The 26,020-nt window shown below is 40.2% G+C and overlaps 2 protein-coding genes and 1 non-coding gene across 8 annotated transcripts in view; 2 read left to right on the top strand and 1 right to left on the bottom strand.

Annotated features, from left to right (window-relative positions):
- CFAP206 (cilia and flagella associated protein 206) overlaps window positions 1–9,454 on the top strand; it is a 48,457-nt gene extending 39,003 nt beyond the window's left edge. For 4 of the 5 annotated variants that reach the window (XM_002714565.6, XM_008263188.5, XM_008263187.5 and 1 more), the window contains exons 12-13: window positions 5,686–5,829; window positions 9,011–9,454. In XM_002714565.6, coding sequence (XP_002714611.3) covers window positions 5,686–5,829; window positions 9,011–9,241 — 375 coding nt within the window. In that variant the 3' untranslated portion in view covers window positions 9,242–9,454. The remainder of the gene's footprint in view (window positions 1–5,685; window positions 5,830–9,010) is intronic. The other variant, XM_008263189.5, reaches the window with a different exon arrangement.
- A 7,925-nt stretch (window positions 9,455–17,379) lies between these two features.
- Window positions 17,380–26,020, top strand: part of SLC35A1 (solute carrier family 35 member A1) — a 44,420-nt gene continuing 35,779 nt past the window's right edge. Inside the window, exons 1-2 of one of the 2 annotated variants that reach the window (XM_002714566.6) lie at window positions 17,380–17,665; window positions 25,648–25,825. In XM_002714566.6, coding sequence (XP_002714612.1) covers window positions 17,650–17,665; window positions 25,648–25,825 — 194 coding nt within the window. In that variant the 5' untranslated portion in view covers window positions 17,380–17,649. The remainder of the gene's footprint in view (window positions 17,666–25,647; window positions 25,826–26,020) is intronic. The other variant, XM_070073803.2, reaches the window with a different exon arrangement.
- LOC127493326 (U6 spliceosomal RNA) lies at window positions 24,623–24,728 on the bottom strand. Its single transcript, XR_007923383.3, has one exon. It is a non-coding gene; the product is annotated as a U6 spliceosomal RNA (small nuclear RNA).

Raw genomic sequence — 26,020 nt, 5'->3', positions numbered from 1 at the left:
TTATATTCAGTAACCTTACTAAACTCCCTATTATTTCTAATGGTTGATGTTTGAGAGTCTATTGATTTTTAGAGTAGTTTTTTAATGTGGACATTCATAACATTTGCAAGGATAACTTTTTTCCAGACTTTTATTCTTGTTTTAAAAAATTGCTTTATCCATGCATTGTTTTGTGTCATGAGGATTGTGGAGGTAGGAACATCATTATGAAAAAAAAAAGTCAATTAGAGGTGTACAAACCCAAGGAGCAATGTTACAATAGTAGCAAATGTGAATAATTATAATCATTTCTTAACAAGACACCATTTATGGAAGAAAAAATTTAATTGCTGTTGCAGAGAGCATCTGTATGAAATAGAAATTGATTTCAATAATATTAGTGGAGAAAATGTTCTAGTAAATGGAGGGAACTCTATGTAAAATTCTGGCAACAATTTATTACCCCAGATACTTAGGCTGTGGCCAGTAATTAATGAGTCCAAAAGCTCTAAGGGGAATTTTGGGTGATACTTGGGAAATATTGCACTGAGTATAAACCTAATTGAATTGCTTTGATAAGTAAAGTTTCATATAGTAAAAGGTTTTTTTTCTTACAAGTACTTCAGTTTCATAGCAAGAGTGGCATTGAATACTTAAACAAGGAAGAGAGCATTCATGAACAATATCTAGATCCTTGAGGTACTAATGCATCCAATTAAAAATAATTACACTATCATTTCATCTATAACTTCGCGATTCAAGTTTTTAGTTTTGGCGAACATGGCTATAGGGTATTTTGCATTTCTTCTATTTCTCTTGATAAATTCTGCTTTTTTTCATATTTGGTAGAAATACAAAAATTGTAATCATTGAACATAGGACTCTGGCAGTTAGAACGTTTAACTCCTTCAGCCTTCTGGGGATGAAAAAGGACGGCAACATTTAGAACTCTTGATTTACAAACAGGGTGGTCACATATTTTCCTGTGTGAAGACTTCCACAACTTTCTTGGTTGGGTTATCGTGAGAGGTTTGACTTAAATTTGCTTCTAAGCCAACAAAAAGATTCTGCTTTTGGAGCCATGTGAATGGGCAACCAATAAAGTTCCATCAGATTTCAGTCCATTCATCAGACACCCACAGTTATTGAGCAGTGTAGCATCAATGACAGAAACTGATATTAGGTCACTAATTCCACTCTCATGAATGACGTCCTCTGCAATAACACCATCTTTTTGTAGAATGGCCCGTGACTCCTGGGTCATGCTCACTCATCAGAACTTCCAGGGTTTATCCTTTTCACTATAATATTTGAGTTTTGTGTCACATACCTATAAACGTAATTATCTTCATCATTGTCAATTCTAAGTGTTTTTTAGTTCCCTTTAGGATTTCTTCTTTAGCATATAGATTATTTATTTTTGTTAATTTGCTCATGAATGAAATTTTCCATTTTCAGTGTAAAATAAGTTATTATTGACATCTAATTATATTGTGGTAGTATATCTTTTTAATTAAACTTACTTTAGAAATATACTTTCCTTTCTTATAAATATATGTATGTATTGCCTTTGAATAAAAATTGTGTTTGTATATACACAAAATTATTAAAAGTTATAGAGTCCCTGGAGGTCATAGTTCTTTTTGATAAGAATTATCAATGTTATCTTAATTTTTAGATTTATTGTTTATTTATTTGAAAGGCAGAGTAACAGAGAGAGACGGGAAGGCAGAAATCTTTCATCTACTAGTTTATACCTGAAGTGGCTGCTATGAGCCTAGAACTCAATGTGGATCTCCCACATGGGTCACAGGGACACAGCACTGGGGCCATCTTCTGCTGCTTTCCCAGGTGCATTACCAGGGAGTGGGCTTGGAAACAGAGCAGCTGGATCTCGAACTGGCACTCCAATAATGGCTGCTGGTGTCACAATTGGCATCTTAACCTACTGTGCCACAGTGTCGGCCCTGCCATCTTAAGTTTAATATACAAAATTCTAATTAGAAAAAAAGTGACTATAGGAGCCAACTGTTTAAAAAATTATGAGGAGAAAATTTAAGTAATTTTTTTGCAAATTGGAAAAATCTCAGTCAACATTTTATTCTGAATTCAAAAATCCTCAGTGTTTTATCTATAAGATGACATCCAAACTCCTTGGCCCAGAATTCAAGGCTTATGTGTCATTTTAATCCTCCTTTTTCTGCTAATTCCATTTATGACCTTTCACAATCAGAAAAACAAAGAATGATTTATTCATCTTAAACCTGTTTTAACTACCCTTATCTTCTATTTGATAAAAGATGATTTTCAGAAATGGGTAAAACCATAATTCTCATGCAAATATAAAAATGAACATGTGTTAAACAGTGTAATTTATTTATTAATCATGGGGGAATTAATTTGTACATGTTATAACTAGCTCAAAAGAGAATGTTAAACAGACACATTTGTGGATCAGGAATATTCAAATGGACATGCAACTGGAGGTGACACTGATTTTTCCACATGGGGAAAAGGAAATTGGTTGAACCCCTATGGACAGGACAGACTTTGCTTGTCTGTAAGCAAAAACTGGTCTTGCTGTCACTTATTTATAAGTTTTAGAATTATAAGATAACTCACAATGAAAAGCTACTATTGATAACCAGCAACTTCGACAGTGCCCGTTTTCCTCTTTTCTCTATATATCTCATCTTATTTTTCTCTTTCTTTCTCCTATTTAATCCCCAGCTGTTTTTCAATGGCCAGCAATACCTACTGAAGTGGGCTTTCTTCCCTTGTACCCCATAAAATATAGTCTTATTGTCATTGAGTGATTATTTACTTATATGTATTATTAATTATCAATCTAGCATTTTTTTTTATTTGTCTCAGGTATTTTTTTTTAAACTTTTATTTAATGCATATAAATTTCCAAAGTACGACTTATGGATTACAATGGCTTTCCCCCCATACCGTCCCTCCCACCCACAACCCTCCCTTTCCCACTCCCTCTCCCCTTCCATTCACATCAAGATTCATTTTCGATTATCTTAATATACAGAAGATCAGCTTAGTATACATTAAGTATGGATTTCAACAGTTTGCTCCCACACAGAAACATAAAGTGAAAAATAATAGATGATTTTTTAAAATGATGATGAAATCAGAGCAGACCTATTGTCATGTTTAATCCCAGTGAGAGTCAAGTTGGGAATTGATAATTTCTTTTCTTTCTTTTTTTTTTTTTTTTTTTACAGAGGATCCGTTTAGTATGCATTAAGTAAGGATTTCAACAGTTTGCACCCCCATAGAAACACAAAGTGAAATATATTGTTTGAGTACTCGTTATAGCATTAAATCTCAATGTACAGCACATTAAGGATAGAGATCCTACATGAGGAGTAAGTGCACAGTGACTCCTGTTGTTGACTTTACCAATTGACACTCCTGTCTATGGCATCAGTAATCTCCCTATGCTCCAGTCATGAGTTTCCAAGGCTATGGAAGCCCTCTGAGTTCTCCGATTCTTATCTTGTTTAGACAAGCTCATAGTCAAAGTGGAGGTTCTCTCCTCCCTTCAGAGAAAGGTACCTCCTTCTTTGATGGCCTGTTCTTTCCACTGGGATCTCACTCGCAGAGATCTTTTGCCAGAGTGTCTTGGCTTTCCATGCCTGAAATACTCTCATGAGCTTTTCAGCCAGCTCCGAATGCCTTTAGGGCTGATTCTGAGGCCAGAGTGCTATTTAGGACATCTGCCATTCTATGAGTCTGCTGAGTATCTCACTTCCCATGTTGGATCACTCTCCCCTTTATTTACTCCATCAGTTAGCGTTAGCAGGTACTAGACTTGTCTATGTGCTCCCTTTGACTCCCAGTCCCTTCACCATGACCAACTGTGAACTGAAACTGATCACCTGGAACAGTGAGATGGCATTGGTACATGCCACCTCGATGGGATTGAATTGGAATCCCCTGGTATGCTTCCAACTCCACCACTTGGGGCAAGTCAGCCTGAGCATGTCCCAAATTATACATCTCTTCCCTCTCCCATTCCCACCACCATGTTCAACAGGGATCACATTTCAGTTAATTTTCAACACTTAAGAATAACTGTGCATCAATTACAGATCTAAACCAGTCATATTAAGTAGAACAGATAAAAAAAACTACTAAGAGGGATAATGTATTTAGTTGTTCATTAACAGTCAGGGCTATGCTGATCAAGCCACCATTTCCCATAGTGTCCACCTCACTCCAACAGGTTTCCCTCTTGGTGTTCAGTCAGTCGTCACCGATCAGGGAGAACATATGGTATTTGTCCCTTTGGGACTGGCTTATTTCACTCAGCATGATTTTTATCTATTTAAGGTAATTTTATTTTTTATTTTATTATTATTTTTACCTAAGGTAATTTTAAGGGCAGAAGTTATATTCCTTTCAAAGGGTAGGTACTCATTAGTAATCTGTTGTTTCATTTGTTGAAAGAAGGTTAGTAGCCGGCGCCGCGGCTCACTAGGCTAATCCTCCACCTAGCGGCGCCGGCACACCGGGTTCTAGTCCCGGTCGGGGTGCCGGATTCTGTCCCAGTTGCCCCTCTTCCAGGCCAGCTCTCTGCTGTGCCCAGGGAGTGCAGTGGAGGATGGCCCAAGTGCTTGGGCCCTGCACCCCATGGGAGACCAGGAGAAATACCTGGCTCCTGGCTCCTGCCATCGGATCAGCGTGGTGCGCCGGCCGCAGCGCGCCGGCCGCGGTGGCCGTTGGAGGGTGAACCAGTAGCAAAGGAAGACCTTTCTCTCTGTCTCTCTCTCTCACTGTCCACTCTGCCTGTCAAAAAATTAAAAAAAGAAAAAGAAAAAGAAAGAAAGAAGGTTAGTATCTTTTTCCTTTTTATTATGACATGTGTTCCTTAACTTCTACCAATTCTATCCAATGACTTCATATGCAGAATAATCATGTATTGTTTGATTTGGCATTATTGAGTACTTAATATTGGGTACTCCAGCACAAAATCACATTTAATAGTTATTTTAAATTTCTGTCCATTTCCAACACTGCCAACTTCAGAAAGTGGAGAGGAGGGTTGTCTTGGAAATAAAGGATGTTTTCCTCTTCCGAAATATACCCATTGGAGCCGGAACTGTGATGCAGCAGGTTAACGCCCTGGCCTGAGGCACCGGCATCCCATATGGGTGCTGGTTTGAGACCTAGCTGCTCCACTTCTGATCCAGCTCTCTGCTATGGCCTGGGAAAGCAGTGGAAGATGGCCCAAGCCCTTGGGCCCCTGCACCCACATGGGAGACCTGGAAGAAACTCCTGGCTCCTGGCTACGGATCGGCACAGCTCCAGCCACTGTGGCCTTTTGGGGAGTGAACCAGCAACTGGAAAACCTCTCTCTCTCTCTCTCTCTCTCTCTCTCTCTCTGCCTCTGCCTCTGCCTCTACCTCTCCTTCTCTGTGTAACTCTGACTTTCAAATGAATAAATAAATCTTTAAAAAAAAATACCTCCTACACTAAGTTCACAAAATCATGCAGAAAGCCATAACACCCAGAGAAACAGTTAATTTTTTCCCACTAAATATGAGCTTTTCTTTCTCTTCTGGTATTTACAAGTATATAGAGTTCAAATCTTGTTTTTCTAATATTCCAATCTTAGATGCATATTTTAATTATTTATAAATAATATTTATTTTTATAAGTTCTAATTATAAAATTCCATTTATACAGATGAGAGATGTTAACAAACTTTATATAAAGCCAATTACAAAGAATGAAAGTAGCACACAGACGGATACACACATATTGCCACCAACAATTGTGAGATCATATGAGTGGAATGAATGGGAATTAAGAAGAAAAGCTATAAAAATGGTTTGTAACAATGTTTTATAAAATTATTTATAGGCTGGGGAATTTTGGTATGTTGTTACTCAGAGTTGGTAAGTTAAATTATTTATGTATAAAATAATGAGTTCTACAGAGCTCTTTGGTAACATAAAAGTAATTAGCATAATTTATTATTTCCCAGCTTTAGACCATGAGATTGTGTTTTAATTTTAAGCAAATGTAGAAATGCAGAAAGATAAAACTACTCTCAAATTAGATCAGCCAGTAACACAAACAATGATAATTGCTATTTCTTTCTCTCTCTGATAATTTTAAAACTTGGTGCTAGTATTTATAGAAATACCAATTTTCTTAAATCATTTAAAGTATACCCTTTTCTTGATAAATTACAGAGGTTATCCTCTCTTATTGTCAATGTATTGTTTCCAGACATTGGGCTCTCTTCTTCTTCTGATTCCAATAATCTTAATCACAATAGATACCTACCATTAAAGTCTGTTTTTGAAAGTCTCATCCCTATATAACTCAATAGAATTTCCTAGACTTGCTTTTTATGGTATTATGTCATTTTGAACAACAAATATTTTTTAGTGTTAATAACATAAATGTTTAAATGTTTGTAGCCTTTTCTTAGTATATTTTAGTCCATCTCTTTTACTGAAATCAGGCAATTAAAAACTTATTTGAGAGGCAGATAGACATAGAGAGAGCTCCCATCTAATTCACTCCCCAAATCCCTGCAATGGCCATCCAGGTCTCCAATGTGGGTGATGGGAACCCAAGTACTTGAGCCATCATCACTGCCTCCCAGGGTCCACATTAGCAGGAAGCTGGAAATCAGGAGTGGATTCAGGCATTGAACCCAGGTACTCCTAGAGGTTGTTTATTCAGAGCTTGCCATAGCAAGCCAGTAAGCCAGTGGTCACTTGCATTTGGCAGACTCAAAGCAGGAAGAGGAGTGGGAAGTTTTATAGTGAGAAAGGGGAAAGCTTCAGGGTACTCTGAATTGAAGGGTATTGACATGGGAAAAACAGTAGGCAAGCTAACCAGAAACAAGGCATCTGTGTGATTGGTTTGGTGAGCATTTTTGGCTTTCTCTGATTGATTCTGAGTTGGGGAGCTAACCAAATCCTGACCATTCTGGGCCAGTTGCTACAGCACAGAAGTTATGATTTGGTTTCCTAGACTAATGCAGAGGTTGTGAGAGTTCTACTGGCATGCATGTCTATCCTTTGTATATCCAATCTCTCACAGGCTTCCCACTAACTGTAGCATTTCCTTTGCTCCAGCATTACAGTCACCTGATTTCCTGGGATGAGGAAGGATAAGCTTCCCCATGTATTGTCCAGATCATTGTTCCTTTAGCATTACTGTCAGTTACTCTTCTGTAACTCAGACATTCATCTCCCATATTATGTTTTGTTGTTCATTAAACTTACAAATTCATAGACATGTATTGGGTAACATATATATCTCATGATCTTGTTCTGGGGCTAACACTCTAGCAAGTGATATTGATACACTGAAAAAATTGTAGTGCCTCTTAATAAGTGATACAACAGAAGTGAAATAAGAATTTGTTTTGAGATAACAAAAAAGAGGTGATAGAATGGGTATTTAGAGGGCTGAATTTCAAACTGACTTGAACCTTCTCTTTCCATTCCTAAATTTCCACTTAATTTTGATTTCTACCATTAACATCATTATCCCCTAAAATTGCATCCCGATGAATGCCAGCTCCCCGAGCATCACTTCCCAACCTGTTAATAAGACAAAACTGAAGTCATTGCCTAAAATCTGTACTAGAAAGCAGAGCTGTGGCTGTTTTAGAGGAAGAACAGGGAATTTGGAGTTGATAGAGCAGGTCTTTCAGCCTAAGGTAGATTGGTGGTGGGTGGGAGTTTGAATAGGATTGGCTAAAGATCATGAAAAAGCAGTCCAGCAAAGTGAAGATATTTGAGGGGCCAGAGCTGTGGCATGGCAGGTAAGGCTGTCACCTGCAGTGCTGGCATCCTATATGGGTGCTGGTTCAAATCCCAGCTGCTCCACTTCCAATCCAGCTTTCTGATGTTGCCTAGGAAAGCAGTGGAAGATGGCCCTAAGTCCTTGGGCCCCAGCACCCACATGGGAGACCAATGGCAGGAGCCAGGTACTTATCCTGGTCTCCCATGGGGTGCAGGGCCCAAGCACTTGGGCCATCCTCCACTGCACTCCCTGGCCACAGCAGAGAGTTGGCCTGGAAGGGGGGCAACCGGGACAGAATCTGGCGCCCTGACCGGGACTAGAACCCGGTGTGCTGGCACCGCTAGGTGGAGGATTAGCCTAGTGAGCCATGGCGCTGGCCTGTATATTAATATTTTTTAATCACAGGTTAATAGTAATCCATAAAGGATGTGAGCAAAATGTGGAGTGATATAAAAATTAAACTGAAAACATCAGATCTTTTATATTAATAACCTAGGATGAAGCCAATTTTATAAAGTCAATATAAATCTTAAATTTTGTCTTTTTAAAAAATAAATGAGTGGGGCCAGCACTATGATGTAGGGGGCTACTAAGCCTTTGCCTATGGCACTGACATCTCATATGGGTGCCTGTTCGAGTCCTGGCTGCTCTGCTTCTGATCCAGCTCTCTGCTGATGGCCTAGAAAGCAGCAGAAGATGGCCCAAGTCCTTGGGTCCCTGCACCCATGTGAGAGACCCAGGAGAAGCTCCTGGCTCCTAGCTTCGGATCGGCTCAGCTCCAGCTGTTATGGCCATTTGGGGATTAAACCAGTGGATGGAAGATTTCTCTTTCTGCCTCCCCTCTCTCTGTCCGTAACTCTACCTCTCAAATAAATAAACAGAATCTTTAAAAAATAAATAAATAAATAAATAAACTAGTGGGAAATCCAAATTGTATGAATCTCAAAGTACAAAAGTGAAAGAATTATAAAATTAACTAGTAAGTGAGTTCACTATAATTCAAATCTGTGTGCTCTTTCTTTTGGTCCATTTTCAACATTTTTTATCTTTTCCAGCTTCTCAGAAAAGGAAATTTAAATTTCTATTATGTTCAATGCCTTACAGAAAAATGCCATCTTATAGGATCATTTTCTTTTTGGATTGAGGAAAAAAATAGGCAGCTATTAACTATCACCTGATAATACTTCATATTATTTGTTCAGTAAGAGAATATTAATTCATGTTTTCTCTTTCTATTCAGGCCAATTTGCGTCAGAAAATTACTCACTCGGTACAAACTGATCTTAGTCACATGAGAAGAGAAAATTGCTCACAGGTATACCCTCCCAAGGACGTTAGCACGCAGACCATGAGGGAAGGCAGCACTCGAGTGCCCAGGCCCCAGATTTACATAGCTGGTCTTCGCGGGGGGAAGAGTAAAGTCACCCATGGGGTCAAGGTGAACTTAACTAGATCTGTCAATGAAACCTAGTTAGAGACCACATGCTTAAAGTAGATGTTACCCAACTATGAACATAAAAAGTACTTTTACATTCATGAAAGTTAATATGGCAATTCATTGATTGAGTGAATGTTTACCGAATATTTACCATATCTCCCTATTCTGTCAAAGTACTACAAAAACACTAAACGGTTGTTTTTTGTAGCACATTTTCATTCTATTAAAATTGAAAGGTAAAACATTGTCCAGTTGCCTTTATTTTTTTATTTTTATTTTTTTTGTTTTGTTTTCTTTGTTTTTTTTGACAGGCAGAGTGGACAGTGAGAGAGAGACAGAGAGAAAGGTCTTCCTTTGCCGTTGGTTCACCCTCCAATGGCCGCCGCAGCCAGCGCGCTGCGAACGGCGCACTGCACTGATCCGATGGCAGGAGCCAGGTGCTTCTCCTGGTCTCCCATGGGGTACAGGGCCCAAGCACTTGGGCCATCCTCCACTGCCTTCCCCGGCCACAGCAGAGAACTGGCCTGGAAGAGGGGCAACTGGGACAGAATCCGGCGCCCCGACCGGGACTAGAACCCGGTGTGCTGGCGCCACAAGGCGGAGGATTAGCCTAGTGAGCCGCGGCGCCGGCTCAGTTACCTTTTATTTGTTAGAAAAAGTTTGGCAGCATTAAGATTGAAATTATGACACCATTTAGATATTAATATAAAATTATTATCATTGGAATAGAAAGCCATTTATTTCTCATCTAATGTTAAACATTAAGATTTTAAAACCTAATCAATATTATTAGTTTTAGTGGCTGTTAAGTGTTAACACAGAAATTAAGCTGATTCATGACAAAACCTCAATAATTTGGAATAATTAGAGCAGGTTCACATGATGCTTTTAAAAATCTGCCAATTTTACATTAAAATAAGGATTTTACTGTCTTTGAAAAAAAATCAGACTGTCTGCAAGTAGTGGTTTGCTCTTTTACAGGGCAGGCAGTTGTGGGACTCCATTATTTCATCCAATTACTGTGATCTTCCTCGCCACCTACTGCACTCCTTGGCCTTGTTGGCCAGACTCTGTAGACAGTTGCTTAGGGCCTCTCGGAATCACTGATAGCTGCCTTTCAGACCTGCAGTTTTATTGCCACGCATGTGGGAGACCTGGATGAAGCCCTTGGCTTCAGCCTGGCTCAGCCCTGGCCATTGTGACCCTCTGGAGAGTGAATCAACAGATTGAAGATCTCTTTTTCTCTCTTTCAAATAAGTAAATATCTTTAAAAAAAAAAAAAAAACGAATGAAGCAATGGATGAACTGGAAGTAGGGTACTGCCTGAGTAATTATTTTAATAGACAAGATGGGAGTTGAGGGAGTTGATAAGGATTTCAGAGTAAAGTAGTTATTACTAAAGAAGAGGGAAGAAAAGGGAGAGAGAAAGATGGAAGACTATTTTTGGGGGAAATTGTGGGAAGTAAAGTTGCATAAGCAGAGTTAGTATACTTTTTGGAAGTCTTGGAGAGGCAAAGGTATATTTTGCTTTTTTTTAGTAAGACATTAGAAGACCACTGCAGATTCTTGAACAAAAGATGGATTAGGGAGTTGGGGAGATGGCCAGGAAGCTATTGCAAGAACAGGAGCATGCAATGATAGATGTAAAGAGGCAGATGTTAGATTTCCTTACGGGGATATAACATCTCAGGAAAGGGAGGAGAAATCAAAATATAACCTCAGAGTTTCTGCCCTGAGAAAAGTTAATTAGGGAGAAGGACTAGTTGGTCAAAAAAAAGTGTTCAGGCCGGCGCCGTGGCTCACTAGGCTAATCCTCCGCCTAGCGGCGCCGGCACACCGGGTTCTAGTCCCGGTCAGGGCGCCAGATTCTGTCCCGGTTGCCCCTCTTCCAGGCCAGCTCTCTGCTGTGGCCAGGGAGTGCAGTGGAGGATGGCCCAGGTGCTTGGGCCCTGCACCCCATGGGAGACCAGGAGAAGTACCTGGCTCCTGCCATCGGATCAGTGCGGTGCGCTGGCTGCAGCGCGCTGGCCGCAGCAGCCATTGGAGGGTGAACCAACGGCAAAAGGAAGACCTTTCTCTGTCTCTCTCTCTCACTGTCCACTCTGCCTGTCAAAAAAAAAAAAAAAAAAGTGTTCAGTGTTCAAAACTTTGAGCTTAACAAATGACAAGGATGGTAAATAGTGATAGGAATTTAGGTTGTACTAAGACGATTTGGAAAGTCAGCCCTACAGGAATGACAGTGGAATGAGGAGGAAGAGGAGATAAAATAAGATAGGGAAGCAGTTAGCAAAGCGGAAAAAGATGTATAGGAATTTTTATCATCCTACTACTCAGTGGCTGTTACCTGGTATCTCTGTGGCAGTTTCATCATCATAAAATGGGGACAATTATTCTCAACTCATTGGGTTGTCATGGAGATTAAATGCCTTAACAGACATAAAGCACTCAGCCACAGGAAGAGCCCTGTTATTTCTATTGTGCTCTTGTTCCTGCTTTTCCACTTTTTGTTTTTTAGCTTTCAATGAGTGCCTAGAATAATGTTTGGCACATTATAGCTTTCAATGAATGGTGAATAAACAACAGAGTGAGGAATTAAAAAAGCTCAATGGAGTAGCATTGCTGAGCTCTCTTTTAAAAGAGTTGGCTTGAGTAAAGATAAGACTGCAACAAGTTAAGCAGAAAATGGTACAAGTAGATAGAGATTACATATCCCGGACTAACAGGAAAAGGAAAATGAGAATATGATAACTAAACAAGGAAGAGGAGGCAAGGGAATGTTAAGCTCAAGTGAGAAATGTGTGTACACCGACAGTGATTACTCATGTTTAACTCTCCTAGTCCAGACTCTGAATTTTATGATAGCTCCTTCTGTGTTTTTATTCTCTCACTTATAAAATGAAAGACTTCTTTTGGCTTTTTAAAAATTAATGTTACACCATCAAATTAAATGTTTTAAAATAATAACCTAGAAATTGGTTTGGATGTTTTTCTTCATGGCAGAATGAGGGTATTGAGCTTAATTGTTATGGAAACAATTATATTTATATATCTACATTTGTCTATGTGTTCTTTATGACTGACTTTATTATAAATATTACCACTTTAATCTCTTACATAGCTACAATACTTTTTTTTTTAAAGATTTATTTTATTTATTTGAAAGACAGAGTTACAGAGAGAGGTAGAGATAGAAAGGTCTTCCATCCGCTGGTTCACTCCCCAGATGGCCACAATGGCCAGAGCTGCACCAATCCAAAGCCAGGAGCCTCTTCTGAGTCTCCCACATGGGTGCAGGGGCCCAAAGACTTGGGTCATCTTCCACTGTTTTCCCAGGCCATAGCAGAGAGCTGGATCCGAAGAGGAGCAGCCGGGACTAGAACTAGCACCCATGTGGGATGCTGGTGCTTCAGGCCAGGGCGTTAACCAGCTGTGCCACAGCGCCAGCCCCTACAATACTTGAATTTAACAATAACTGTTTAAGCTTTAGTTATTTGCTTCCTGAAAAACCTTTTTATTAATTGAGATCATACTTTATTACTAACAGATGTAGTGCTGTGCGTCCTTTGATACAATTCATTGCAACTAGCATAGCTTACATGACTAAGCAAAGATAGAAGTGAGCAGGGCATCAAAGCAGGTACTGCAGGTTGCTGGTGATAATTAGGAATAACATTATCATCTCAAGTGGCAATAGGAGTAGCTGCTTGGAACACTGTAAAGCTACCTTAACAGGCAAATGTGACCTTACCATACGTGCTGAAAATTGCTACTTCTTGCTCTAATCAGGGTTGTAAATAAAGTAGACACACATAAAAGAACAACATTAAATCAGTATTTTTTTCCACTAAGACTTAGGATAATTCACAATAAAGGAAGCTCAGACCAAGACTGTCAATAGGAGCATCTTCCAGCTCAGGCTGGAATCAGGATTTCAGCTTCCTGTAGATGTAGACCTTGGAAGGCAGTGGTGATGACTCAAGTTTGGTTTGGTTCCTGCTGCCCACATGGGAGATGGGGATTGAATTCCTGGCTCCCAGCTTTGACCAGGATGGGGGTGGGAATTTGGAGAGTGAGCATCTCTCTCTAAACTGTAAAATAACTATACTAATTATTCCAGACATTAATTAATTGGAGAAAGCTAGCTATTAAGTTAACAGGAAATAATATTTATGCCATGGATGTGCTAAAATTGTAAAGTACAAAACCCTACTTTGAATAAATAAAAAGTTCTCTAAAATTGTACAATCTAAGGAATCTTGCTGTTTGAAATTATATCAGTAAGAATGAAATACCAGGGTCCTTTTGATACAGAAAAGCAGCCTCAATTTCCAACTTAGCTCTAAGGGCTTCATTTAAAGAGCTTCTGAGTACCACATTCCACATCTACAATAACTTTTTATTTCTAAGAAACATTATCCTGAGGCAATTCTATAATCCGTATCTGATCTAGACCTCTTTACATGCAACCTTGCTTGAGTCTGTCTAAACACTGATTCATTTAAACTTCTCTTCAGTCCATCTTTCCCCCGAATTCCATAAATCTTTGTCTCTTGAAACATCCTGTGGTTCCTCTGGTGTCCAGTTTACCTTATTGCAATGGGTCAATAAACCTGACATTTTTTTAAAATCATCATTACAAATATTCATAAAGGTAAATTTGTGGAGAGAGAGGAGAGGAGCATAGTAGATTGCTATCCAGGAAGCTTTCTTGGAGTTATCTTGAAATAGAAAGAGCCTGAATATATTTTTATTTCCTTTTTTAAAGATTTATTTCTTTTTGAAAGGCAGAGTGACACAGAGGGAGAGACAGACACAGAGAGAGAAAGAAATAAGAGCCTGAATTTAGAGACAATGAAACCTGAATCTGATTCTTGATGCTGTCCCTCCTGTGATAATTCAATTCTTTAAGATTTGTCCCATCACCTATAAAAAGGAGGATGATAGCTGCCTTAGAGGACTATTGTAGGGTTCAAAATAAATGATATTTGTAAGGTGCCATTTTTAACCAATATTTATTATGCCTTTAGTATGTCACACATTAGTCTAAGTTTTTACAGTTATTCCTTTTTGTATCTTCACAAAATCATATAAAATATTTTCCATTATATAGATAAAAAAATGAAGCCTAGCAGGTCGCAGAGTTAATAAGTACTGGGACCTGGCTTTGAATATAGAAAACTTGATTCCAGAGTTTATATACTTCACAAGCAGGCTTTATTCTTAATCCAATGTTTGCGACTGAGGACAGGTTCAGAACTTTGGAGTCAGTATTTTGTTGTTGTTTTTTAATCTGTATATTTTTTATCTGTAGATAATATACTTTTATAGTGCATTTCATTGATCTTGTTAAAAATTATCACACAATAAAATACTTTCAGATCTTTCTTCATGGGTACTTTAGTTCTGATGACTAGATTTCTCTTTAAAGCAGCATTCAGTCTTTCAAGAAATAAAGTATGAAAAAAAACTATTCCTCAACAGTTGAGACAAGGGCTATTTAAAGTCATTTCTTCTCAAAGTGTCAATTTCACTTCTGTAGATTACCTTTTAGGTCTATATTATTTATCACAGGTCAGGGAGAACATGGTATTTGTCCTTTTGTGGCCAGCTTATTTCACTACGTATGATGTTTTCCAGTTTCATCCATGTTGTTGCAATTGACTGGATTTCTTTCTTTCTTTCTTTTTTTTTTTTTTACTTCACTTGATGGGCATTTGGGTTGATTTCATATCTTAGCTATTGTGAACTGAGCTGCAATAAACATGGGGGTACAGATAACGCTTTCATATGCTGATTTTATTTTCCTTGGGTAAATTCCCAGGAATGGGTTGGCTGAGTCATATAGTAGGTCTATTATCAGATTTCTGTGGTATCTCCATACTGTCTTCTACAGTGGCTTTACCAGTTTACATTCCCACGAAGAGTGGATTAGGGTACCCTTTCCCCACATCCTTGCCAGCATTTATTGTTTGTTGATTTTTGTATGAAAACCATTCTAACTGGGGTGAGCTGAAACCTCATTGTGGTTTTGATTTGCATTTCCCTGAGCATTTTTTCATGCGTCTGTTGGCCATTTGGATTTCCTCTTCCTCTTCTGAAAAATGTCTGTTTAAGTCCTTTGCCCATTTCTTAACTGGGTTGTTTGTTTTGTTGTTGAGCTTCTTGATCTCTTTATATGTTCTGGGTATTAGTCCTTTATAAGTTGCATAGTTTGCAAAAAAATTTCTACCATTTTGTCGGTTGCCTCTTCACTTTGCTGAGTGTTTCTTTTGCTTTACAGAAACTTCTCAATTCGATGGAATCCCATTTATCAGTTTTGGTTTTGGATGCCTGTTCCTCTGAGGTCTTTTCTAAGAACTGGTCTCCTTAGAGGAGAGGAGGTGAGCATGAGACTGTGCAGAACAAACCTCCTCTCTGATTAAAAAAAAAAAAAAAATTAACATGCCTAACCTGAGTGTCACCTTTGACACTCCTTTCACCCTGAAGCACTGAACAGAGCTCCCTGGCCACACCTACCACACGCCATTTCTGCTTAAGCTCCCTGCTAAAGCATCTGAGAAAGCAGCAGAAAGTGCCCAAGCTTGGGCTCCTTCCACCCACATGGGAGACCTGGAAGAGTTTCTGGGCTCCTGGCTTCAGCCTGGCCCAGCCCTGGCAGTTTCAGCCATTTGGGGAGTGAACCAGCAGAAGGATGATCCTTTTCTCTCTGTGTGTCTCTCCCTCTCTCTGTGTCACTCTACTTTTCAAATAAATAAGTAAATCTTAAAACAAAGATGATATTGGATCAAATTGAGCATGATAAAGAGAATAATTAGTCAAAGTATGTTGAAAACTGTACAAAGCAGGTGTAAACACAAAGGGGGAAAACCCACAGGAGGAATAGATGATAGAATATTTTAAAAATAGCACATATATGAGTTTTCTGTTTAAGTGTATCTATAAGGACATGCATAGAAGCAAAATGAATAATTCCACAGGTAGGAACTGTATCAATTACAGGAAAAGGTGATTAGCACCAGAGAACATACATACTAGCACTCAGAGTTTTGTTTCCAAATGACATTGATTAAACGCCTGATGCTACAAAGTCAACTCTGGCCTCCTGGGAGCCCCTGCTAATATATATATATTTTAGATTTTTTACTTATTTATTTGACAGGTAGAGTTATAGACAGTGAGAGAGAGAGAGAGAGACGGAGAGAAAGGTCTTCCTTCCAAGTTGGTTCACTGCCCAGATGGCCGCAATGGCGGCAACGGCCGGCGCCACGCTGATCTGAAGCCAGGGGGCAGGAGCTTCCTCCTGGTCTCCCATGCGGGTGCAGGGCCCAAGCACTGGGGCCATCCTCCACTGCACTCCCGGGCCACAGCAGAGAGCCGAACTGGAAGAGTTGCAACTGGGACTAGAACCGGCACCCATGTGGGATATTGGCGCCGCGGGTGGAGGATTAATCTAGTGCGCCACAGCCCCGGCCCCAGAGCCCTTGCTAATATTAATACGGGATGTAAAACTTTCCAGTATTGTCAACAGACTAATTATTTCAACAGCAGTGACTAGGCAATAGCATATAACATTTGCCTCTCAACCACCCCTAAAAAGATAAATTTCGGGGAAAGATAATCAACAGAAGCGGCAGGATGCGGGGCGTCTCACAATCTTGAATTCTTCTTCCTGTAAGGTCTGAGGTACTTTTATATCCACATATCTTGAACATTAGTCATTCCACCAATGAATCATTTCTAAAATTGTAACACCCTCTGATGAAACTGGAGATTCTAGCAGTCCTCTAAGGGTTGAAGTGCGTGTTGATATATGTAAAACTTTCGAGCTCTTTTTTCTGTCCGAAGATCATATAGTTAGGATGTGTGGCTAGATAAATATAATTAATGTCACAGGCACAAGTCTTCTGAACAATATATAATACAAATTGTACTAAATTTAAACAATTTAACAATGGAAGGTGATGAGAGAGATGGAAGATAAAAAAACTGCCAAAGTAGTTTGTTACTTTACGAGTTCTGGGAGCTGTTCCAACAACTTAAACAGGTATGAATCACAAAGCCTCACCCCAAATCCCTATTTACCGCCTAATCCACCTCTTTGAAGACTACAATTCCCAGAATGCAACGCTCGGCTCCCTGGACTGGGATTCCTTGGGCCACCGAAGGTTGGAGTTCATCGAACATCGCCTTGGACCGAGTTTCGCACACTCCTCGCCAAGGATTCAGCCCTAAAGGCTTCCTCTGCCTTTGGAGTCTCCCAATTCCTGCGCCTGATTTTAGTATTTGCCTGGGAGGGAAGCGAGCGGGCCGCCGGCCGCCGGGCGCTCTAGGCCGAGCAGCTGCTTCTCTGTGATCACAGGGGGGCGGGCCCCCGTGCCCGGCGCTGGGCGAGCGGAGGGGGCGGGGCGTGCGTCAGTTCCGCGCGGGGCGGTACGAGAACCATGGCTGCCGTAAGAGGTGAGTCCCAGGCTGCCGGGGCTGGGGGCGGCGGGCGAGCGTCAGCTCCTGCCTGCACCTGTGGGGCGGCGCCGCACCTTCCAAGCGAAGGGGCTCTGGGGCCAGGCCGAGGCGTGGGGCGTCAGGAGTTTGTGTTGAGCCGCTTCTGGGCTGTCAGGGCAGCGCCGGCAGCCGCCCTCCCACTGCGGATGCCCTGCTCCGCCACGGAGTCCGCGCTGGGGCAGTCGGTGGTCCGAGAGCGCGCCCGCCTCCCTGAGCGGGGTGAGTGGGACCTGAATTCGGACACGCCGGGGCTGGGGCCCAGATCCCAGGCTGGACCCGCTTACCCAGCGGGAAGGCCGGATAGTTGCGGGTCCTGGCCGGGGCCACTCGGCTGCGGTCTCCTATGCGCCTCCTGCCCCTGCGGATACTCACCTGAAGGCACGCTCTGGGCGCAAAGCCCAAGAAGCGGCTGGTCTGTATCTAACAGCTACTAAAACCATTTCTGCCTGGTGCATTAAAACAGCATCGGAGAGAGTCCTTAGCAGTTCCTTCCAAGCAGAAGGAATACTCATTCTCCGGATGGAAGGTGAGATCCGCCTCCCTTCCCCCAAGGATGGCACATTCGGGCAAGAATATTTGGTGACTAATCGCCGTTTAAGGAGGCAGCAGTTTTGCTTTGCCGAGCGGCGTGTATGTAAGTTGGACCAGAACTAAAGTTTTGGACTATAGAGCAGTGGCTAGGAGAGGTGGAGCTACGATCCTGTTCCCGGAGCTCTTGGCTTCACTTGTAATTGCTGAACAAATATTTAAAGATTAGCTTTTTGCATGTACACCAAGTTGTTTTCCTTGAGTATACATTTATCATTAGGTCCGCCCCAGGGACATTGTCTTGACTTGCGTATCCTTCTTAAGCATTAACTCATTTAAAATAAATCCAACCTTAGCAGTCTTTTTGTAGCAACATAGGAAGTAAAGCATAAAACGTAGAATTAAAAAAAAATATTTATTTATTTGAAATGCAGGGTTACAGAGAGAGGAAGCGAAACAGAAATCTTACATCTGCTGGTTCACTCCTCAGATGGTGGAAATGGCCAGGGCTGGGCCAGGCCAAAACCAGGAGCCATGAGTTTCTTCAGGTTTCCTACGTGAGCCTAAGCACTTGGGGCATCTTCTGCTTTCCCGGGGCATTAGCAGGGAGCTGGATTGGAAGTGGAGCTGCGGGCACTGGATCTGGAGTTGCAAGTGGTGGCTTTACTTGCTGTGCCACAATGCCAGCCCCAGTAGAATTGTTTTGATAACTAATGTAGAACAGAGATAGCAAGACCAACTATGAATGAAAACTTGATTACAAAAAACTCAAATTGTTACCTGAAATGGATGCAGCAGGTTTAGGTTTATTGCCAGTTGATACTTATCATGCCTTGGTTATGTTACAAGTTTTATATGCCTCCTGGAAAGGTGTAATCCTAACAAAATTTCAGTTTGCTTAGCTTCCTGATGTTTTGGGCCTTGCAGGAGTTACAAATTCTCAGATGTTACAAAGAGTGTCCACTGGCCGGCGCCGGGGCTCACTAGGCTAATCCTCCGCCTTGCGGTGCCGGCACACCAGGTTCTAGTCCCGGTCCGGGGCGCCGGATTCTGTCCCGGTTGCCCCTCTTCCAGGCCAGCTCTCTGCTGTGGCCGGGGAGTGCAGTGGAGGATGGCCCAAGTGCTTGGGCCCTGCACCCCATGGGATGCCAGGAAAAGCACCTGGTTCCTGGCTTCGGATCAGCGTGGCGGCCATTGGAGGGTGAACCAACGGCAAAGGAAGACCTTTCTCTCTGTCTCTCTCTCTCACTGTCCACTCTGCCTGTCAAAAAAAATAAAAAATAAAAAAAAATAAAAACAAATAGTGTCCACCATAAATAAACTGTATCTGAAAAGAAAATCTAATGGCAGACTGTAAGTTTCTTTTAGGGAACGTTTTCCCCACACAGAAGCAAATACTGTAGGACAACTGGTGGGAACTTTGTGAGAAGCAGAGGATAATGTGGCTGCCACTTGAGTTATGGGCAAGGTTTATAATCAGTGACCTTGGGCATGATTTGAATTCTCGGCAAAGCTTAAACGTGTCATGGGCTTTTTATATTACCCTGAAAAAAATTCATAATAATAAAATTTCACACTAGTGGATTCCTGAATGGAGCAGAGAAGAAATGTTTTGATTTAATGTTAAACTGGAATGTCCGAGAAAATCATACAGAAAAATACTACACATCTTTTAAAAAGTTGAAATCGATGTTTTAAAAATGGTATTCCATACCAAAGTTCTGTGTGTTTTGCCAATATCTAAATTTACTTGATTACTTTTCCACTTAGGTCAGTAGTTATTTTCAAGAGTATAATATACATTCCCATATGATCACGGTACAAGTAGGATTTTTTTTTTCAAGGTGGATGACAAAATTATAGCTCTGAGTCTGTTGGTAGGTTATAAGTACTTGGTTTAATGTTTAAATATTCACTATGTTGGTTTTGCAATCAGGAACCTGTACAGTAACTGAAATAAATCAATTTTGTATTTTGCAGTCCTAACCTCCCACTGGATAATCTAGGAAATGGGTGGGCAAGCCTGTTCTTTGAAGGGCTGCATGGTTTTTGTCATAACTGCCCAACTGTGCAGTTGTAGGGTAAAATGCAGGCAAGATAATTTAGAAAAAAATAAGTGTGGCTTTGTTTCAATAAGACTTTACTTGTGGACACTTAAATTGGAATTTCATTTAATTTTCATGTTTCACAAAATTTAAAATTTTTCTTCAACCATTTTGAAATGTAAATGCATTTTGAGCTGACAGGCCATATAAAAATGAATGGTCAGTGTAGTTGGCTCACCCCTCATCTGGAAGATGAGAAATGCTTACTTCTGTAATGATTCTTTAAAGGTTATTGCTGTTTGGTTTTGAAGTCATACATTTTCCTCATGTGTTTTAGAACAAAGGAAGTACTGTAGTGATCTCCTTCACTTCCTTTTACATAAACATTATGTTTTGGAAAGAAAATTTAGACAGTTAGAAGCTGTATTCTGTTTTTCCATATTATTTTGTAGTTAAAGCCTGATGTGATTTAAAACTGCCTGTGGGGCTGGCGCTGTGGCATAGTGGGTAAAGCCGACAACTGTAGTGTCGGCGTCCCGTATAGGCACCAGTTCCAGTCCTAGCTGGTCCACTTTTGATCCAGCTCTCTACTATGGCCTGGGAAAGCAGTAGAGGATGGCCCAAGTGTCTGGGCCCCTGCACTTCTGTGGGAGACCAGGAAGAAGCTCCTGGCTTCGGATGGGCATAGCTCCAGCCATTGAGGCCACCTGAGGAGTGAACCAGCAGGTAGAAGACCTCTCTCTCTCTCTTCTTCTCCCTCTCCCTCTCCCTCTCCATTTCTCTCTCTCCCTCTCTTTCTGCCTTTTCTTCTCTGTGTAACTCTGACTTTCAAGTAAATAAATAAATCTTTTAAAAAAATTTGCCTGCAATTTATAAAATATTCTTTAATTTACCCAGGGGAAAATTTTTATATCAAAGAATCTGTTTCCTTGTAAGTTTCTACATCATATTTAAAGGTAATCTATTTGAAACTCATATTTTATTTCTCTGTCAAAGTCATCTTTGAATTTTGGTTAGGCTTCCAAAGCAGTGAACAAAAGAATACTTAGCACATGATGTAATTATAGAAAAAGCCTGGAGTTACTCCACGTCCCTGACTCTTAATGTGAGGTTGCCAAATTATGCCGCACTAGGCCACACTAGCCCAATGATCTATTGCTAATTTCTCTATGACCTGTGAACTAAGAATGATTTTTACATGTAAACATTTGCAGTTGATTTGGTGATAGGTAGAATACTAACTTTGGACACCAAAGCAAAATGTTAACCCCCATATTCCATTCTCCTCTGTTGTGAATTTATGTTACAAAGCAATATACTCAATTGTAATTTGGATTTCTCAAAATACTTGTTTTGTCTTATTATGTAAGTACCTTGTGTGATATCTTTGATTTTGCCTTGTGTCCCTGGAAGCCCAAAATAAAGTCGTCTTTCAGTATCCTCAGGGCAATGGTTTCAGGATCCTGGATCCTGAAATTTAATAGTATTTAATTTAATCTACCCAAATCCTCCCATATACTTTGAATCATCTCTAGATTGCTTATAACACTTTATTATGCATAGTATATGCTAGGTAAGTTGTTGTTACACTGTGTTAGTACCTGTTTACTACAGAGGCATTTTTTTCCTCAGTATTTTCAGTCTACAGTTGGTTGAATCCAAGGATATGGAGTGCCAACTCTATTTATTTTTGGTCCTTTATGAAAAAAATGCCAATCCCTATTTAACCTGAAGGTGAAGATTTGAGTGAGGTTAAGAATAGCGAGGGGATGAGAGTTGGAAGGTGAGTAAAGTAAGGAGAAATAGTTTGAGCTTTGGGTGATGGCTGTGTGAGAGCAGTTAAGGTATATGAAGAGCCTGGTACCCCAGTGCTGTGGTTTTACCAAAGGTGCTGGTCTGGTGGTGGTGCTTGAGTGATGGCTGCTGTTCTGAAACACTTGCAGGCTGTTCTTAAATTGAGTGATGTATATTTTCAACTTTTATAGAGCTTTGTTCTTAATATTCTTTATGAGTTATTTTTCTTTATAATACAGTAAATTGAGAGGCTAGGTATATTGTTTCTCATAAAGTTCTCCTTTTTTAGTCAGTAGTTTTTATTTGAAGTAGTAATGTTGCTGTTTCTCCCAATTTAATGTATATTGTGAGATAAAGCAGGTAAGTGATTATTTTAATATTAGTAGCAACCAAGACTCATTATAAGAGGAAAGAGAAAAGTACGGTATCTAGGAAGTTAAAGCATTCTGATGTTAGTTTTAAACTATCTGGGCTGGCGTAGTGGGTTAAATTGCCACCTGCAGTGCTGGAATCCCATGTGGACGCTGATTTGAGTCCCAGCTGCTCCTCTTGCTGATCTAGCTCCCTGCTAATTAACCTGGAAAAGCTTAGTGGAGGATGGCCCAAGTGCTTAGGTCCCGGCACCCACGCAGGAGACTCAGAAGAAGCTCCTGGCTTCAACTTGTCCCAGCCCTGGCTGTTGTAGTCATTTGGGGAGTGAACCATCAGAAGGAAGACCCCTCTTTCTCTCTCTCTCCTTCTCTCTCTCTCTCTCTCTCTCTCTCTGTAACTCTGCCTTTCAAATAAATAAAATCTTTAGACCCATTTTTAAACTTAAAGATCAATATAGGTGTATGGTTTTAATTTTAAAGATTGTGTATTTCCTAGATAAGTCCAATGAAAGGGTCTAGAAGTCACAGCATTCCAGGAGTAATAAGCTTCTGGCACCCAGGTCTTGCTGGCAAAATACCATTTCTGAATAAAAAGAGCAGTGGTATCTTGGGAGGATGTGTGGTTGGAGGCCCGAGGTTGAGTTGGCACAGACTGTTTGCCATAGGGGTGACTTAGTAGATCAGATGGAACATACCAGAAGGACGTAGGAGCTGATCCGAAGGGGCTCCTACTGGGTACATTTGGAATGATTTAAATGTCAGAATGGTGACTTCATGAGATCTATAAATCCACAGTGATACTCAAAAAGTTTTTTCTACCAGATACGTATACTGAAAATTAAGGGAAAAAGCAATGCCTTTACTTTGAATTTTAAGGAGAAAGTATAGTTCATGCCCATTCGATAGGGGGAAGTGTTATAATATTAATTTAGCAGAAAGATGCCAGTTTATAAATAGAGAATAAAAATCACTATTTCAGGGATGGGGATATCCAGCCCATGGGCCATGTAAGGCCTGCAAAATCATTTGCTCTGACCCTGCCAAGGCAACTGCAGGTGGGATTTGATATTTAATAAATCTATAGCAGGCTAATTTTTAGGTTGATCATTTTGTATGGCTCACAAATAAACAATTCCCCACCCTTGATTTAGATACTCAGTGAAATAACTGATAAAGGAATAGAACAGTAGTGAATACAAACACAATTTGATGAAATGATGACAAGGCACAGGATATTTGTATGATGTAGACACTACCCTACAGATTGTATGTTACTTGACAATAAGAAGATATACTTTAATAGAGGAGAAAATGGGGGCCAGTATTGTGGTGTAGAGGGTAAAGTTACCACCTGCAAAGCTGGCATCCCATATGGGTGCCAGTTTGAATCCTGGCTGCTCCACTTCTGAACCAGATCCTTGCTATTGTGCCTGGGAAAGTAGCAAAGGATGGTCCAAGTCCTTGGGCCCCTGCACCTATGTGGAAGAACTGGAAGAGGTCCCTGGCTCCAGGCTTTGATCTGGCCCAGCTCTGGCTGTTGTAGCCATTTAGGGGGTGAGCCAGTGGATGGAAGAATCTCTCTCTCCCCTACTCTCTAACTTTACCTTTCAAATAAATAAATAGATTTTGAAAATAACATTATTAAAATCAAACTTTAAACAAATGGAGAAAATAATAGTCTACTGCTTAAACAATCAAACTTGACATCATGAATATTAAATTACAAGCCATTAATGAGACATATCATCTTAATATTTTCCTAATATTTAAAAAAATTGTTTATTTGAAAACCAGAGTAACACAGAGAGAGGCAGAAAGACAAAGAGATCTTCCATCCACTTGTTCACTCCCCAAATGGCTACAATGGCCAGGACCGGGCCAGCCTAAAGCTAAGAACCTGGAACTCCATCCAGGTCTTACATAAGTGGCAGGGGCCCAAGCATTTAAACTAACTTTTGCCGCTTTCCCAGGTTCATTAGCAGGGAGCTGGAGCAGCCAGGGCTGGAACGGTACTCATATGGCATGTCAGCATGGCAGGTTGCAGCTTAACTCACTGTGCCACAACAGCACTCCCATGTCAAAACATTTTAATCTGATTGTATTCAAATGTTTTGACATACATTTGGAAATTACAGGAAAATGCAGAGGATAGAGCAGCACATCAAACTACAAGAAAACAGAATATAGGACTATTCATGAATTTATATATTAACCTTGTGCAGGGCCCATGCTAATCTTCTCTGTACTTGTTCCAGTCTTAGTGTATGCTCTGCTGAAGTGAGCATAACAAAGTTGTCTATAAAGCTTCACTTTATCACTTAGTTATTTCTTTTGCTTTTTCTCTGCTGTCTTTAAATTTAGAATCTATTAGGGCATTTTGCAAAGTTCATAGAAAATGAAATTAAAAGATAAAGTTATTTTGGTAAAAAATTTGAAATCCATGCATACAGTCAGTCTTCACAAAGGTCATGGAAAAGGCATATGAAAAAGCTGTACATGGAATTCAAAGTTCTTTTGTACCAAAATAAACTGAATTTTAAAATTTTATTTTATTTATTAGGGTAAGAGAACAAGACAGAGAGATTTCCCATCTGCTGATTCATGTCCCAAATGCCTGCAGCAGGTGTGCTAGACCAGGCTGAAGCCAGAAGCCATCAACTCAGTCTGGGTTTGCCTTGTGCATAGCAAGGTCGCAAAAACTGGAGCCATCACCTGCCGCCTCCCAACGTGTGCATTAGCAGGAAGTTTGAATGGAGAGCAAGGCTGGGACTTGAACTCAAGCACTATTGTGCTGAAATCTCACCCTTAAACTGATCTTTTAATTATATTTCTCCATGAACTTTCTGAATTACCCTTATGTATTATAGCAGCTGCTTTCCTTCTGTTTTGTTTTTACAAGTTTGTAGTCCTAAAGATATTTAAAATATGTAATTTATAACATCCTGAACTAGAATTGGTATGCCACATAATCTCATAATTGAGGCACTCCCCAGGAACAAAATCTGTGCCTCACTTGTTGATATTTAAAGTCAACTGTCATTGTGTTCATGTAATTGGAATGTATTGTTTTGAAATGAACTTTAAGATGTCTTAGGCTTTAAAATTTTTTTTGCTTGAAATTAGGCATTTTGCACTATAACTAGTTGATTAATTTTTATAATACTGTCTACTAAGTAATGTCTTTGTTGCACGTATTTTCCAGAAAATGTCAGTTTACTATTCAAGTTATACTGCTTGACAGTGATGACCCTGGTGGCTGCAGCTTACACTGTAGCTTTAAGATACACAAGGACAACAAATACAGAACGCTACTTTTCAACCACAGCTGTGTGTATCACAGAAGTTGTAAAGTTATTTCTAAGTGTGGGACTCTTAGCTAAGTAAGTATATGTATGTTGTTCAATCATTATTGTTCAATTTTGTTAAGGTATTTTCTTTTTTAGAAAATTTAAGCTATACCCTTATAAGTTTGATGACTGTAGAGCAATGTTTTTTTTTTTTTTTAACTAGGGACAATTTTGCCCCACAGGAGACTTTTGGTGTCATAACTTGGGGATTCCTCTGGTGTGTAGTGG

This window comes from Oryctolagus cuniculus, chromosome 5 (assembly GCF_051225735.1).
Source record: "Oryctolagus cuniculus isolate XC-2025 breed Fujian yellow rabbit chromosome 5, ASM5122573v1, whole genome shotgun sequence".
NCBI classification, from domain to species: domain Eukaryota; kingdom Metazoa; phylum Chordata; class Mammalia; order Lagomorpha; family Leporidae; genus Oryctolagus; species Oryctolagus cuniculus.
The sequence above is the reverse complement of the archived record's forward strand: the minus strand, read 5'-3'. Positions and strand labels throughout refer to the sequence as shown.